At 37.0% G+C, this 17,257-nt stretch overlaps 1 protein-coding gene across 1 annotated transcript; it reads left to right on the forward strand.

Annotated features, from left to right (window-relative positions):
* The first annotated feature begins 13,572 nt into the window (after window positions 1–13,572).
* On the forward strand, window positions 13,573–17,257 carry LOC111777152 (WAT1-related protein At5g64700-like). The gene is made up of 6 exons (XM_023656615.1): window positions 13,573–13,746; window positions 13,942–14,004; window positions 14,581–14,697; window positions 15,914–16,160; window positions 16,248–16,406; window positions 17,102–17,257. Exons 1-6 carry the CDS (start codon window positions 13,577–13,579, stop codon window positions 17,255–17,257), a joined length of 912 nt encoding a protein of 303 aa, XP_023512383.1. The 5' UTR covers window positions 13,573–13,576.

Genomic DNA, 17,257 nt, shown 5'->3' on the forward strand with positions numbered 1-17,257 from the left:
TTTACCTTGTGAACTTTGATTAGCAAGGAATATATTGATCATGTTCGTGATTTAAAGTCACCAAAGCAAGTGTGGGAAACACTTCAAAAGTTGTTCATTAAGAAAAATACAACTCGATATCAATTTCTAGAGAATGAACTAGCTATGGTAACTCAAGGTAATTTTTCTGTTGAAGAATATTTCTTGAAAGAAAAAAATCTGTGTTCTGAAATTTTGGAATTAGATGTTGAGGAGTCGATGCTCGATTACGGCGTTATCTTATTCGTGGATTACGAAAAGACTTTATTCCCTGTTTCCTGAGTACAAAGGTGGGCAAATCACCCTACAGTTATTGAATGAGAGAATTTGCTTTCTAATCAGGACGTTTTGATTAAGAAAATGACTAGCAACAACGAGCTTTCTCCAAAGTCAGAAGATGTGTTGTATGTCAAAGATCAAAGGAGATATAATTTTCATTCAGAGCCTTCATCAAGCAATGGGAATCAATTGAGAAGTGAAGAGTCGTCAAAGAAGCCATTTAAAGTTTGTGTGGAAAATCTGGCCATTTCAAACGAGATTGTCAGGTGAAAGTGGTGTGTGATCGTTGCGGAAAGCTAAGCCATATTAAGTAAATTGTCAAGTCAAAATGCAGGAATCAGAAGCAAATGTTGTACATGAAAGTAAAAATTCTTTAGATCTTCAACACTGTTTAACTATTGAGGTTCTTAACCAGACTCCAGCTGTACATCAAGATGATGTATCTACAGATGCTCATGTCTTTATAGACTACAATGAAGAATGGATTGTCGATTCTTGTTGTTCTCATCATGCAACTGGAAACAAAAGTCTTCTATCGGATGTTCGTCCACATTGTCAAAAGAAGAGTAAAGGACCCAACAAAGTGGCTGAATTGGAATCACGGCTCTCTCAACTCCAGGTGAAACTGAATAAAACAAGTGATCAACTGAGCGCATCTGAATCACACAAAAAGCAAGCCCAACAGAAAGTAGAAGAAGCAAAGAAACAACTATTAGATATGTTTGCAAAGCTTGAAGAATCCCAATAGCAGGTGCTTGAGCTCTCAACTTCTAAAGAAGATCGTGTTCAAGAACTGCACAAACTTTCTCAAGATTGCGATCGAGCATGGGAGTTTGAACTCGAAGATGTTCAGAAGCAGCACACAATGGTTGTTGCTGCATTGGCCTCTGCCATGAATGAAGTTCAGAGGCTCAAGGTTCAGCTGAACATGGTATCTGAATCTGACCAAACCCAAAGTAACCTTGTGAGTTTGCACAAGTTGAGATGGATTATTTAAGAACACAACTCTAAGAGACACTCTCCCTTGTTGAAAAACATAAAAATGAGTTCATGGAGGGACGACTTTGATTTTCATCAGATGGAATCAAAGCTGTTGAAGCCTACAACTCTTTGTCATTAGAATTGGAGCTATCAAAAGATCAGAATTCATGGAGGGACGACTTTGATTTTCATGGAGGGAAAGGAAGAGGCAGAAAGGTTTAAATTTCAGTCGTGTTGGGGGTGGTCAAAGTTCTAGCAGTGGTTCACAGCAACTCTATGGCAGCCAAGAGTCGGGATCCTTCAATAGAGCTACCTATCAAGGAATGAAAGGAAATAGAGTAGGGAGAGGAGGCAGAGGAAGACCTACCGGGAGAGAGAGTCAATAGGGGGAATTCCATTGTCAATGATAGGATCTCCTTTTGGACCTCTAGGACCAATTTAGCCACTTACTCCTGGCATGTCACCCGTTCCAGGCCCACCAGTTTCTCTGGGCTCTGGAAGAGACGTTTCTTCAGGTGTAGCTGGGTTGGGTTTCAATAACTCTAGACCAGTGGGGCCGGGTGCTCAACCTGATATAAATCCTAGTGGTTTTGTGGATGCTGATTGGGCTGGTGACGTGAACCACAGACGCTCCACAAGAGGTTTTTGTTTTACAACAGGCTCTGCTGCAATTTCATGGTGTAGTAAAAAGCAAACACCGTTGCTTTGTCAAGTTGTGAAGCAGAATATGTAGCTACTACAATGAATACTCAAGAATGGTTGTGGCTTAGGAGGCTCATTCAAGAAATGATGACTACTCTCAATCAGCCAATTTAAATTAATTGTGATAATATTTATTTTGTTTGAGAGAAAGTGTTATTGCAGGATGTTTAATGGCAGAAAATACATAGTAATGAGCAAGTTGCAGACATATTTACTAAGGCACTCGCCAAAGTGAAGTTTGAAGTTTGAAGTTTTTCGTAAGGCTCTTGGAGTTATTGAGAAATAAATTTGTACTAAGGGAGGCTATTAGGATTTAGTGCAACTTATTCTAGTTTGAATTTGTCCAGATATCCGTAATAAGTTAATATTTGGAGAATATATTAGTTATGAAATATATCTTAGATATTCAATAAGTTAATATTTTTTTCTTTATGATTTGATTAGTAGTATATTTTATTTTATTCTCGAGATTTAGTTAATTTATATTTTCCTTATTTGTAGGTATTAGTTGGTAGCTTGTATCCTATTTAAACGTTGTGAATATCAATGAAGATTAGAACCTTCGATCCCAATTCTATTTCTCATTCTTAACTCTGTAGTGTTTCCTTGAGTAATAATATTTTCAGATCAATTCACACTTTTGATGGTAGATATTGTGTCAAAGTTGTCACAGATAGTGAGGAAAGTGACCATGTTGAGCTAGTTGAAGAAGAAATCCAAGAGAATGAGGAGGAATTGGAAGATGAGAGTCATTTGGCACTTGTTATAAGAAAACTTCTTAAAACTCAAGTTACCGAGAATTATGTTGATGATCAAAGAGACAACCTATTTCACACAAAGTGTTTAGTAAAGGGGAATCCTTATAGTACTTACTATTCTGATCAAAAGATTGCAAATTTCAACCCAACACCCTTCTAAACCTTACAAGCTTCAATGGCTCACAACGTAACAATGAAGGTAGTTTCTCAAGCTTTAATATCTTTTATTTTGGGAAAATATAAAGATAAAGTTCTTTGTGATGTGCTACCAATGTGGTAGTTGATGCATTATCTAGAAGGTACAATCTTATACTCCTCTTAGTGCAAAAATTCTTGAATTTGAGCATATTAAAGAATTTGAGAGAGGTGACCAAGACTTTGGAATTATTTATGATCTTGTCTTGTAAAAACAGTTTTGGATGATTATCCTGTGTTTCATGAATTTTCATTTAAGAAATGTAAGCTTTGTATTCTTAAATTCTCTGTAAAAGATTTGCTTGTAAAAGAAGCACCGGGTGGAAACTTATAATATGTTGCATGAATACTTTTTTTGGTCAAGGATGAAGCATGATGTTCATAAGTTTGGTAGTCAATGTTTTAAAGGTAAAGATGCTAATCACAACCAAATGAATTGTATACTCTTTTGAATGTACCTAAAGTGCCTTGGACTAGTATCTCTTGAACTAAAAAGGGTAAAAATATTTTTTTTTTTTGTGGTCGACAGATCTAGTAAAATCGTTCATTTAGCATGCAATAAGATGGATGATACAAAACATGTTGTTGACTTATTCTCTAGGGGAAAAGGAAGATTACATGGAATCCCTACCATAATTGTTAGTCACGGGGATTCTAAATTTTTAAGTCAAAGTTTTGTGGGGTAAATTGGGTACCAAATTGAATCATCCTCAAACTGATGGACAAATTGAGGTGGTTAATAGAACATTAGGAGCATTGCTTACCGCTATTATTTCTAAGAATATTAAGTCTTGGGACGAATGTTTGTCATTTGTAAAGTTTGCATATAATAAAGCAATTCATAGTACTCGCCATTGTTCTCTTTTTGAAGTTGTTTATGGATTTCATTCACTTATGCCTCTTGATTTGTTTCCTATTCCTTCTAATATTTTTGTGAGTGAAGCAGACAAAGTAAGGTAGATTTGATCAAAACATAGCACAAAGAGGTGAAGGAGAGAATTGAGAAACAAAATTTTAAAGTTGCTTCAAGAATTAACGAAGAACGGAAAGAAATCATTTTTCAACCTGGTGACTGGGTTTGGATACATTTTTGCAAGGAGAGATTCACATCTCAAAGGAAGACCAAGTTACATCGAGGGGATGACCCTTATCGAGTCCTTGAAAGAATTAATAATAATGCATATAAAATTGATCTTTCTGAAAAACTTTCAGTACATTCTACTTTCAATGTTGCTAACTTGATTCCTTTAGATGTAGGTGATAATTTTTCTGATTTGAGGACGAATCATTTTGAAGAGGGGGAAGATGATAAGGATCACGGTGTTCCAAATTTTCCAACTTGACCTATTACACGATCCAAGGCTAAGAAGATTCAACAAGCATTCATTCTTCATCTACGAAATTGGATAGGCTCGATTCAACCATCATTTCATGTGTTACAAACTAATTCGATTGAGGAAGGACCATTTGAAGCTTCAGAAGTGAATATTTGCACGGTAGAAGTAGTGGATGAAGTTGCAAGTATCATTTCATGAGTTGTTAGAAAACTTTATTTATTATTTTTAATTTCATAAAGTTTGTAATGGTCAAGTTGACTTAGTCTATTGTGGAGATTTGAGGGGGAACGAGATTAAATCACGGCCACTAACTTCTTTTGTTGAGAGACTATAAATACCCACAAATTATTACGTAAAAATCAGATTTGTGATGAATGAAATTTGATCTATCAAGTTGAGTCTTTCCCCCCCCTTAGAAATTTGATCATCATCTTTGTCATTTCTAAGTGTCAAACAAATCTTGTGGTAGATTGCATCTGAGTCACTCAATCCAGCCTTGATCAAGTTCGACTGTGGAGTGACTTAAGCCTTGATCAAGTTCGACTGTGGAGTGACTTAATTTAGAACAAGATTCCAAATCTTGCTCCTAGATCTTTGATCTTGAGAGGTAATCATATTCTAGCATTATCTATTGGTTGATCTGAATTTTTATAAGGGGTTAATTTGTTTGATTCAAGGGTTCTCAGTTCAATATTGGTTGATCTGAATTTTTATAAGGGGTTAATTTGTTTGATTCAAGGGTTCTCAGTTCAACAAAAGGTTGGATCGTTGGGCTGAGGATTAGGGTTGCCTTATCAGCTAGTATGGACGCGTACCTTCAACATTTATGTTTGCCATGATATCATGTGGGCCTTTTCTTTTCTGAGGAGTTCGGTGACATGTAATGCGTTGTGCCAAATCATGTCAGGCCCAAGGGTACATATATATCATAATTGGTGGGTCCATGTGCGCATATGTGGACTGTGTGTGGAGAAGTACCATGCATCCAACCCTGCCTGAAACTTGAAAGAGCCTAAGGTCATGTTACGGTCTTTAAATGAAAGATCATTGTGTGCGATTGCATTACGAATCCCAACAGTGGAGTGATTTATTGAGTATTTCATAAAATACTCAAAGCCACGTGTTACCTTATATTTTTCAGGTAAAGGAAAAGCTCTCATGCACTGACGGTGGTGAACGCTAGAAAATTCATGGAAGTCGGATAGATCATGTTAGGACAGTAGTATTGAATTTAATTAGTACATATTAGGTGTTTTTAATGCAATTTGTTTTATATTCAAAAACAATATTATTTTCATTGTGGTTTTGAATTGAGTAGGTAAGTCTATGACTTTATTTTAAAATTATATATTATGAATTTTCGCATATATGATTAAAATATGCATGGGTGACGTCACTAATTAGTCTAAGAAAATTCGAGGTGTTATATTATCAATAGTTCTATTCATTAGTTTAAGCAAATTGAGTAGGCAAGTTGTTTATAGTTAGCCTTGAGCTTCTTGTTTAGTTATCCAAGCTCCCCTTATGCACGTCTCGATTGCATCTACCTCTCAAACCTCCTTAACCCCCCTCTCATCGCTATCTTTTTGGGCTTACGTGTGAAGGAGAAGGGAGAAGTATCCAACGTCGTTATGAGGAAGGCTTAATTCTCTCGTTACTAGAGAGAGGACTTAAACCTCCGACCTTGTTGTTAGGAGCCACATGCTCCAACCAACTAAACTATTCCAGCCAATAATATATTACAGTCCAAGCCCACATCTAGCAGATATTGTTCGCTTGCATTTGTTACGTATCATCGTCAACCTCACGGTTTTAAACCACATCTAGTAGAGAGAGTTTTTTAGACCATTGTAAGAAATGTTTCTTTCACCTCTCTAATCAATGTGGTAACTCAAAATCCACCCCTTTTGAGGACCTAGCATCCTCGTTGCCACACCGCCTAGTGACTAGCTTGAATATCATTTGTAATAATCCAAGCCCACTGCGAGTAGACATTGTCCATTTTGGCTCATTACTTATCGCACTTAGCCTCACGGTTTTAAATGCCTCTAATAGGGAGAGATTTTCAGACCTAGGGAGAGATTTTCAGACCATTATAAGGAATATTTCGTTCCTCTCTTAAACTGCTACTAGATATTGTCTATTTTAGTCTGTTACGTATCGTCGTCAGCCTCACAGTTTTAAAACACGTCTAATAGGGAGACGTTTTCACACCCTTATAAGAAATGGTTTCATTCCCCTCTCAAACCAATGCAAGATTTCATAAAAAGTAGTTAGGATGGCCGAGTAGTCTAAGGCGCCATACTCAAGTTTTGGTCGTTAAGAGAGGGTGTGGATTCAAATCCCACTTTTAACAACTCCTCCATATTATTGTGAGGCTAATGATGAGCCAAAGTGGAGAATATCATCTTCAATGATTTTACACAGGCTTGTTAGCTACTCAGTATTCCCATGAGGTCCATCATCCCTCCGTCTCTTTTTTATTCTTCTAAACACTAGAAATCGCTTAAACTTCCAACCTTATGGTTAACAACTACATCTTTTTTATTCTTCTAAACACTAGAAACGGCTTAAACCTCCAACCTTATGGTTAACAACCACATACTCTAACCAATTCAGCTAATCTAGTCAGTCATTTAATTGAGTCCAAGTTCACAACTAGTAGAAGTGTCTGCTTTCGTTCGTTACTATCGTCGTCTAGGGAGAGTTTTCCAGAACCTTGTAAGAAATGTTTCATCCCCTCTCAAATCAGTGTGGGATCTCACAATCCACCTCTTTTGGGAGCCTAAGTGTTCTCGCTGGCACACTGCCTAGTGACTAGCTATAATATCATTTGTACTTGTCTAAGCCCATTGCTGGCAGACATGGTCCATTTTGGCCTATTACATATCACCATTAACCTCACGATTTTAAAATATGTCTATTAGGGTGAGGTTTTTGCACCCATATAAGGAATGTTTCGTTTCTCTCTCCAACCGCTAACTGATATTGTCCGTTTTAGTCTGTTAAGTATCGTCGTAAGCCTCACAATTTTAAAATGTGTCTACTAGAGACAATCTACACCCCTATAAGGAATGCTTTATTTCTCTCTCCAACCAATGCAGGATCTCACGATTAGTAGTTAGGATGGCCGAGTGGTCTAAGGCGCAAGACTCAAGTTTTTGTCCTTGTGAGAAGTGGGATTTGTGAGGTTAACTGACAACCCTTTCACAATAATTTCCATACAATCACCCATAATACAAACTCACACCGTGAGAGGGCATTTTCATAATTTTCCATAACATACTTTGCATTCTCATCCAACATTCCCTTATAAGGTCTTAATCATGCATATTCTAACTACCTATGCAAATATGCTCACATGCTAGCATGTCTTACCGATCCCTATAAGTATTTCTTGAAGAATGTTCGAATAACTACTTACTTAGGTGACGCGTGCCTTCTCGAAAACGTCTTTCCACTTCTAGTAGTTTCGAACTATCTAAAATTTCTTTGGTAGGTCCTTATTCAAATTAGGAGAAATTAAATATCAAAATTGGTGTGAAAAACATAGGAATAAGAGTTGAAGTGGACCCTCCAACCTTGTGGTTAAGAGCCACATGCTCTAATTAGCTGAGTTATTCCAGTCAATCATTCGTTAGAGTCCAAGCCCACCACTAGTTGATAATGTCTGCTTTCGTTGGTTACTATCATAGACACCCTCATGGTTTTAAATCGTGTCTACTAAGGAGAGGTTTCTAGACTCTTGTAAGAAATGTTTCATCCTCTCTCCAATCGGTGTAGGGTCTCACAATCCACCTCTTTTGGGGGCCAAGTGCCCTCCTTGACACACCGTCTTGTGACTAGCTCTAATATCATTTGTAACAGTCCAAGCCCATTACTATTAGTCATTGTTCGTTTTGGCCCATTACGTATTGCCATCAACTTCACAGTTTTAAAATACGTGTATTAGGGAGAGGTTTCCGCACCCTTATAAGGAATAATTCGTTCCTCTCTCCAACCGCTAATATATATTCTCCGTTTTAGTTCGTTAAGTATCGTCGTCGGCCTCATAGTTTTAAAATGCATCTACTAGGGAGACGTTTCCACCCTATTATAAGGAATGCTTCATTCCCCTCTCAAACTAGTGTAGGATCTCATAATTAGTAGTCAGGATGGCCGAGTGTTCTAAGGCGCCAGACTCAAGTTTTGGTCCTTGTGAGAGGGTATGGGTTCAAATCCCACTTCTGACAACTTGTATTGTGAGATTTAATTGTGTTACTCATGCATGAGGTGAATTAATTTTTTCATTGTTTAGAATTAGTCATCTTGTTAATATGTTATCCTATTTAACTTTGTCAAGCTCAACGGTACAGGTGGGAATAGGAGGTCGTCAGGCTTTAATGATATCGCTCACCGTGCTAATGGCTTTGTAAGTTGTCTTAAATTTTCTTAGGTGTAGTGGAGATTTACACGGATCATAAGGTATCTAGGTTGTTTTAATCACATCTTATATTTCTACGTTGCTCGAGACTTGATTTTTAAGGCTAATCCAATTTTTGGGAGCACAAAGGTCTACGCAACTAATTTTTGCTCAAGATCCTAAGATTCTCGGTCTACTAAAAATATAGTAACCTAGGTCACGTGGAACCAGCCTAGCTCTAGTGCCCTATTCTGAACATAGTACATTTATGCATGCTTTTCAAGGAGATAATCTTATCAGTCACCTACAACATGAAAAAAATTCTCGGTCTACTAAAAATATAGTAACCTAGGTCACGTGGAACCAACCAACCTAGCTCTAGTGCCCTATTCTGAACATAGTACATTTATGCACGCTTTTCAATGAGATAATCTTATCAGTCACCTACAACATAAAAAAAATTATACAAACTCATTTGGGGATAACATCCATCAATCCATCAATCTCCCACAACACAAATCACATCATCTAATCCTCCTTTCTAGCACAACAAAAAGTACTAAAAATAATGTGCATCCCAAAATCACATCCTAAGGGCATTTTCATAATTTCCATAACATACATTGTATTCTCACCCGAAATTGCCCTTATATGGTCCTAATCATGTATATTCTAACCACCTAAGGCAAGATATCCTCACATGCTAGCATGTCTTAGTAATCCCTACCAGTATTTCTAGAAGAATGTTCAAATAACTACTTATTTAGGTGATGCGTGCCTCTCAAGCACGTCTTTCCACTTCTACGAGCTTCAAATTTTTTAAAATTTCTTTGATACATCCACACATGCAACCCACACACGAGTACCCACGTGCATTAGGGAGGGTAGGCACTCTCTTGCCTTTACACAACACACTTGGACTAGCCTCTTCATCCTCCTCAATCCTAAACCCTAAAACCCTAAACCCTAATCTTAGCTTTGAATGACTCAAATGTCTGATCTCCTCATGATCCTCATGATTTTGAGTAATTTTCCGGAAGGAACCACGATCAAAAAATGACTCCAAGTGGTCAGATGGAAGTAGGTCCGAAAATTATTTTTTCTAAAACCCTTTTCCTTTCTCCTCCTTTGCCTTTTCTTTCCTTTTCTTTATTTCCTTTTACTTTCTTCTTCACTGAGCCCTAATTAATTCTTCACCGACCCCTAAATGTCATGCACATCATGATCACCATTATCATTGTAGCGTACGCGTCTGTACTCATCATCGTAAAAGGGAAGGTAGCTTGATATTTATGTACACAGAGAAGTGCATGAGGTCCGTCTGATTTCTCGTCCTAAAAACATCTTTATGACAACCCTAATTCCATCCCTATATTAGTATGAGTAATATATAAGCATTGGTCTTCATTCTTTCATCATCATTAATATTAACTAGGGTTGTGGCATATGAAAATTATCCTCATAATGCAATATGACATTCATAACATGATTCTTATCTTAATATGGAACATAACGTCATATTAAGAAAATAACATCATCTTACGTCGTCATGTTAGCATGCATCGTCATCATCATAAATACATCATAATTATCGTAAAATATTATAAGATGTCATCATATAACTCATACACGTCATCATACTTCATACGTCATACATCATAAATCATCATCAAGGCATCATAAACATAAAGCATAATAGACACGTGTGGGAGCCACTAGGCACGTGTCGTCACACATCAAACAATGATTTAAATTATCCTATATTAAGGCCACTTACTTGTTTGCCCTTAGCCAACGCTTCCCTAAATTTGAGTTTGCTAAGCTTTCATTCCACGAAGCTGCTCCAAATATCACTGAGGATTGTTTCTTATTAGGTCGTTCATTGCTTTTCATCAGTATTTCACAAATCTAATATAAATTCAACTTGAGTTTATGAATAGAGCATCGAACTGACCTTAATTACCTTAATCGTCTTAGTTAACCTTAATCACCTTAATTAGGGCAAAATCAGCTTCTAAAGGGTCAAAATGGTGGAAGAAAAGGTATTATTGTCCTTTACCAAGGTGAGGAGCTGATTTCCAAGCTGCGGAGACAAGTGAGCCGAGTTGAGCCGTTTAAGCCTCTGGAGCCGAGGGGTTCTTTTTGTCGCAGGGTGACACGTGGCGAAATGAGGCGCTGACGCGTATTGCAGGCTGAGTCAGGTCGAGGCGCGGATCGCTGAGGCATGCGGGTCGTGGCTGTTGCAAGCTGGCCTAACAAGGGTATTGGGCCTCGGGCGTTAGGTTACTGCAGGTGGGCCGAACATGTAGTTTGGGTCTCGGGCGTTAGGTTGCTACAGATTTGGGCTGGGCGGCTTAACGGGCCAAGAAGATGGAATTGGATCTGGGTTGGGGCGCGGCAAGTGGGTCCGACCCGGATCCAGATCCGATGGAGTCGTCTTCCTCACCCGATTTGATCCAGCAGATATTGTTCGTTCTAGCATCGGGTTCTAGCATCGGTTCGTTCGTTCATTCTAGTTTGACGTGGACTTTCAACTCTAAGTTATTATGTTTTGACTCATCGAGTCTTTTTAGTCTGGGAACACTAGAGTCTAGATCCCTTGTTCGTTGCTCCAGATTTTAAGGCTTTTAGTCTACTGGAGACGTCTTAACCTAGGTCATTATTTAGCTGGTCTAACTCTAACGCCTTAGTCTTAGCTCTGTGCAAATAAACACAATCTACCAAGAGAATACGTAATCAATCCCTTGGAGAAAAACATACCTTATCATGTATTTATAAAAGTTCAATAGACCAAAATTTTTCATTCTCCATTTTAACACGGCATTAAAGTTGGCATGCATCATAAATTATCATCCTAAAGGCATTTCAATAATTTTCTATACATTGATTTTTCATTCAAAAATCTCATTCTAAGATTTTAAACATGCATGTTCTAACCACTGAAGTAAAAATATGCTCACATGCTAGTACATTCTACCGATCAACGAACGACTACTTACCTGCATGATGCATATCTTTTTTAACTAAATTTTTTTTGCACGTTAGGAGCTCTAAATTTTTTTAAAATTCACTCGCAAGTCATAATTCAAGCCATATGGTTAACATCAAAATCGAAACAAAAAATAGTTGAACAAGAATCGAATGGATCGGAAACCCACACCTCATGCAAGTTCACGCGCCGTCGTGCACGCTAGAAGGGAAATACTCGCAGCTTCACGCCCAAGTAGCCATGTGTACCTGGGTTGAGTATGCATACTCATCCCATGACATGTGGAGGACACAAATAGGTGTGTCTATGTTGGTTATGGTCAAGCATTCAGTTTGGGTTGGTGCAGCAATTTGAGTCGAGCAGAGCAAATCAGATCTACGATGCATGTCTTTGATAGCGTTGAACACGTTGCTCCTTTCATTAAGTGACACGTGTTACCCACACGGCCTGACGCACTCATTGCCCCCATCATATGATGTGTGTCTCCGCCCCATCGCCTACTCATAAAGTTTTTCCAAATATAATCAACTTGATTCAGTCATCAAAGTTGTAGTTTGAATCCAACTTTCCATCAAAATTATCTCATTCCATTTTCATTAATTCCAGAGATAAATAAACACGTCCTAAGTAACTATTATTGGCGCTCGTCAAAACTCTGACTTCATGTCAAGATGATCTTATTAAAAATTCAGAACCTAACTCTTCCAAAATCTTGAGGAAAAATCAAGATCAAAACTTGGTCTTTCGACCCCACGGGTCAAAATGACCATTTTGCCCTTGTATTTTAATATTTCTAATTTTTAATATTGTATTTTAATATTTTTCTTAGGTTTATGAAAACTTTGTAAGTATTTTTCATTTTTACCTCAAATTAAAATTCAATCTATAAATTAAAAATGGTGGTGTGACATGAACCACTTCAAATCAAATCAAGTGCAATTAGATATTATGAAATTGAAGAATGATTAGAATACAGATCGTCACCCAAACACAACCAATTATGAGATATATTTGTTAATCTTTGACTTGATATGGAGAATTGTTCTTAATATCTATGACAGCTATTCTATTTCATCTTATCTTTTTCTTAAAAAAAATTAAATCATAGTTTCTTAATTTTATTCATGCACTTCACTGATGGCTCGGTCTCCCCCTTTCCGGGGCCTTCTTCGCCCTCCACCTAAGCTGCTCAGGAAAGGCCCAAAGCCAATCTCAGGGAACAGTGAAGTTTCATAGGGTCTTTCTGTNTTTCTCGAGACAGTGCCCAAATAGTTACGCCTTTCGTGCAGGTCGGAACTTACCCAACAAGGAATTTCGCTACCTTAAGACCGTTATAGTTCATTTGAGACTATTTGATATTTGAGCTTATCAAATTTTTGTTATTAATGTCTTCAAATAATTGTCTTGAAAAAGAAACTCGACAACCCAATCCAAAAATAAAGGGTTGGGTTTGATTGTAATCTCTATTCGAGTTCTTTAGATCACCAACTAGACCAACCATACTGTTCCATTAAAGGGTATAATTTTTGTTAAAATTTTAAATTAAAATATGTATATTTTTTCAAAGGGTAGGTCTAGCATGAACATTTGTTCCAAGTGTATTGACCAAATAATTGAACAAAATGTGAAGATATTATGAATGAATTTAAAAATGCAATATTTAACAAAACTTTAGTGGTTGCCATTTAAACTAAAGATGTCATACACGTTTCGACAAAACCTTTGTATTATTCTATGCAGTTGGTATCAAGGTTGATCCCTTTTGAAATGGAAATGATAGCTTCATAATTAATGGATAAACCCATTCCATATGCTTCAAAAATAATCATTGTTTTTTGGCCAATACAAATCCAAAACACTATAAATTTGGAACATATATGTTTATGAGCCAATGAACATAGAGAGTTCGAGGAAGATGGAAAAGAAGCCTTATTTTGCAGTGCTACTCAGACATAGCATTTATGCAGGAATGTTTCTTCTCTCCAAAGCTGCCTTTGATGGTGGAATGAACAACTTTATCTTTGTTTTCTATAGGCAAGCCATAGCCACACTGTTCTTGTTGCCCATCGCTTTGTATTTCGAATGGTAACTCTTTTTTTCGTCGTTCTTTCATTCATTTTCTTAGCTTCTCTGTGTTGGATGATGAAAGTCTCACATCGGCTAATTTAGGGAATGATCATGCGTTTATAAACAAAAAATACTCTCTCTATTGGTATGAGGTCTTTTGGGAAGCCCAAAGCAAAGTGTTCGTGTTCGTCTAACACCCTGTTTGTTTCTCAGGAAAACTGCGCCACCCCTCTCATTTGTCACCTTTGCCAAGATCTTTATGCTTTCTTTATTTGGGTATGTTTTTATTGCTCCTCAAGTTTTAAATTTTGTAATGATCTAATTTTTACTTTTGAAAAAAACGGGAGAGAGGGCGAGAAAGTCTTCTTTGTGTCTGTTCTCGTCTCCTGTTTCAATTCTTATCTCTGGCAAGTTCTTCATTTATTTTGTTTAGAATTAGATTGAGATTTACCACCAAGAACGAGCGAAATATTTTCCGATTTTTTATATATTTTTTTTCAAAATGAAATTCGTTTGATATAGTTTTCATTTTCAAATAAATTTCTACTCGTAAATATAAAATATTCTAATAAATTAAAGAATATTTCATGCACTAATATTTTATATGCAAAAATAGTGTAGAATATTATTTTTTAAAAGACTCTAATTTCAATATTTTAACATACATGTTCCACGTTTAAAAAAAAATATTTATTTATTCATTTACTAAATATAAAAATAATATATATATATAGGGGATTTGGGTGGGGTCAACGTGGGGACGGAGATGGGGATGAAGAAAATAATTTTCACCTCCGACCCTGTTTAGCTAATAGAGAGAAATCTTTCTAATATTCGTTATTCTATTCGTAGGATCACTGCAAGTCTCGATCTTCAGGGGGTTGCTCTTATTTATACATCGGCAAGTTTAGCTGCAGCAACTGTAAATTCTATTCCGGTCTTTACCTTTCTTTTCGCTCTTCTATTCAGGTAACTATCCATTTAAATTTTGGTCTTTAAACTTTCAAATTTTTGTACGTATGATTTTGGAGTAATATCTAATATGTTCTTAAACTTCAAAAAGATTCATTAGGTATCTAATCGGACTTAATTATTAAATAGTTTTAGGTTAAATTGGAAGTTTTGTGTAATAAATCATGCCTAGGATTTGGAATCCGGATACGGCACATGATCGGCCCAACATTGCTCTGCACCCCTGGTGACATGGTCACTCTACTTACTTCTTGCTTGTGAAAGTGAAAACTATCCCAACAAATCAACATAGGTGTTTTCGGCTACAAACCAACACAAGTTCTTTCAGTATGCTTTATCCTCATCCACATACTTCTTATGAAAACTCACGGGAGGTCACTCATCAAAGAATTGTTTCAAGCAAAACTCACTTAATTTTGAAGTTATACGATTAAGCCACTAAAAAAGAAGGTGCACTTTGTTGGTATAGATAGTAGCTTTCCATCCATGTAAACCTTCCTGATGACGGATTAGGATTTGGAATCTAAATTCGGCACATAATAGCCTCAGCATTTCCCTACGACATGGTGACTTTACTTACTCCTCGTTTCTAAGATCACCTAACATAGAATTGTTTCAAGCATAACACATTTAACTTTAGAGTTCTTACGATTGAGCCACTAAGAAGGTGCATCTTGTTGGTATCGGTAATAACTTTCAATTCTTTTAAAGTCTTTCTTAATCATCTTATTCTCAGGATCGCTCTCATTCGATTATGGTATCGAAAGAACAAAAACCTATTTTCTGTAATGGCCCAAACTCATCGCTAGCAGATACTGTCGTCCTCTTTGAGCTTTTCCTTTCACACTTCCACTCAAGGCTTTAAAACGCATCTGCTTGAGAAAGGTTTCCACACCCTTATAAACGGTGTTTCGTTCTCCTCTCCAACCAATGTGAGATTGTGGGATCTCACAATTCTTTTCAATCCTCAATCATAATTCTCAATCTCACCAACCATGTCACGGTTTAATTTTCAAGGTTTCGAAGCACAGACCATAACAAAAAAGTCAAACAAACAAAAGTACGATAAAATACACATAAATATGGTAAAAATTTTCAGAACTTAAAAGGAAACAACAACCCATTTGAAATATAAACCGAAATCAATTACAAATGGGTCGGTGTTGTTCAAATTTATTACAAAATGGTAAAATTTTTGTTCATTGTTTGGCAGGTTGGAGGTGTTGAGGTTAAGGTCAATAGTAGGGTTAGCAAAGGTTGGAGGAATAGTGTTTTGTACGGGCGGTGTGTTGGTTTTGGTGTTCTACAAAGGCCCTCAACTCACTCTCTTTAACAATCACCACCTTTTTACTATACATAATCAACATCCACTTCATGATGCTTCAACCCACACTTGGTTAAAGGGTTGCCTCCTAATGTTGGCTTCAAATATCTTATGGGCTTTATCACTTGTTCTTCAGGTACTTAATTTCTTTGTAATTCTACGAGTCGAGACGTGTTTAATAACGATTTTGTTTTTAATTATCGAGTCTTTTGGTTTAATACAGGCATTCGTACTGAAAAGTTATCCTTCAACGCTTCTTTTCACTACCCTTCAATGTCTTGTTAGCTCGTTTCAATCGTTTATTGTTGCCATTGCTTTGGAGAGAGACCTTGACGAATGGAAATTGGGTTGGGATCTAAGACTTCTTGCAGTTTTATATTGCGTAAGTTATTTCGTTATTTACTTGAATTTTGTTGATGTGAAAAAAGTTATCCCCATGATTGCATATACAAATTGTTGCTTCTAAGAGTGAAACTTATCCCTACAGAACAACACGAGCCATGTTGTCCTCATTCACATAGTTTCTAAGAAAATCTTAGAAGGTCACCCAACATAGGATTGCTCGTGACCTTCTAAGATGCCCACCAACTCCACCTTGGTTCGTCTAGCGTAAAGCCAACATGGCTCGTGTTAGGTCACCTTCTAAGAAAATCTAAGACAAAAAGATGTACCTAGTTGGTATAGGTAGTAACTTCGGTTTTTTTTTAAGTATTTCTCATGAATCCTATCCTTAGAATCACTTTCGTTCAGACAGGGGTCTTGATTCATTCATGTATCCTTTATTTACTCGGGCATCACATACCCACCAACTCCTCCTTGGTTCATCCTTGAATTACGTCCTACCAGGAGAGGTACCAACATTTTCCTGCATCCCCTGTGACATCACCTATTTATCGCTTCTAAGAGTGAAGTCTATCCCCACAAACTAACACGTCTTTTCAGCATGCTTTTGTCTTTTTTGACATGTTTCCTATGACATGACCATGTCACCTATTTGTCGCTTCTATGATGCTTAAATCTCATACAACAGAGTAAAACATCAAAGTGTTCGAATAACGATAATAATATTTGGTGCAGGGAATAGTGGCAACTGGGGTTACATATTCGATTCAAACGTGGCTCATTAAGAAGAAAGGACCCGTTTTCTTAGCCATGTCAACACCAATTGTTCTTGTTCTTACAACTCTTGGTTCGACCTTTCTTTTTGGCGAGAATATCAGCCTTGGAAGGTAA

This window comes from Cucurbita pepo, chromosome LG16 (assembly GCF_002806865.2).
Source record: "Cucurbita pepo subsp. pepo cultivar mu-cu-16 chromosome LG16, ASM280686v2, whole genome shotgun sequence".
NCBI lineage: Eukaryota > Viridiplantae > Streptophyta > Magnoliopsida > Cucurbitales > Cucurbitaceae > Cucurbita > Cucurbita pepo.

Bases quoted from the DNA above. Each gene is read 5' to 3' on its own strand.
- LOC111777152 (XM_023656615.1), top strand. From the start codon at position 13,577: ATGGAAAAGAAGCCTTATTTTGCAGTGCTACTCAGACATAGCATTTAT. The intron at 13,747-13,941 runs GTAACTCTTTTT...TTTGTTTCTCAG, and splicing joins ATCGCTTTGTATTTCGAATG to GAAAACTGCGCCACCCCTCT. The intron at 16,161-16,247 runs GTACTTAATTTC...GGTTTAATACAG, and splicing joins CTTTATCACTTGTTCTTCAG to GCATTCGTACTGAAAAGTTA.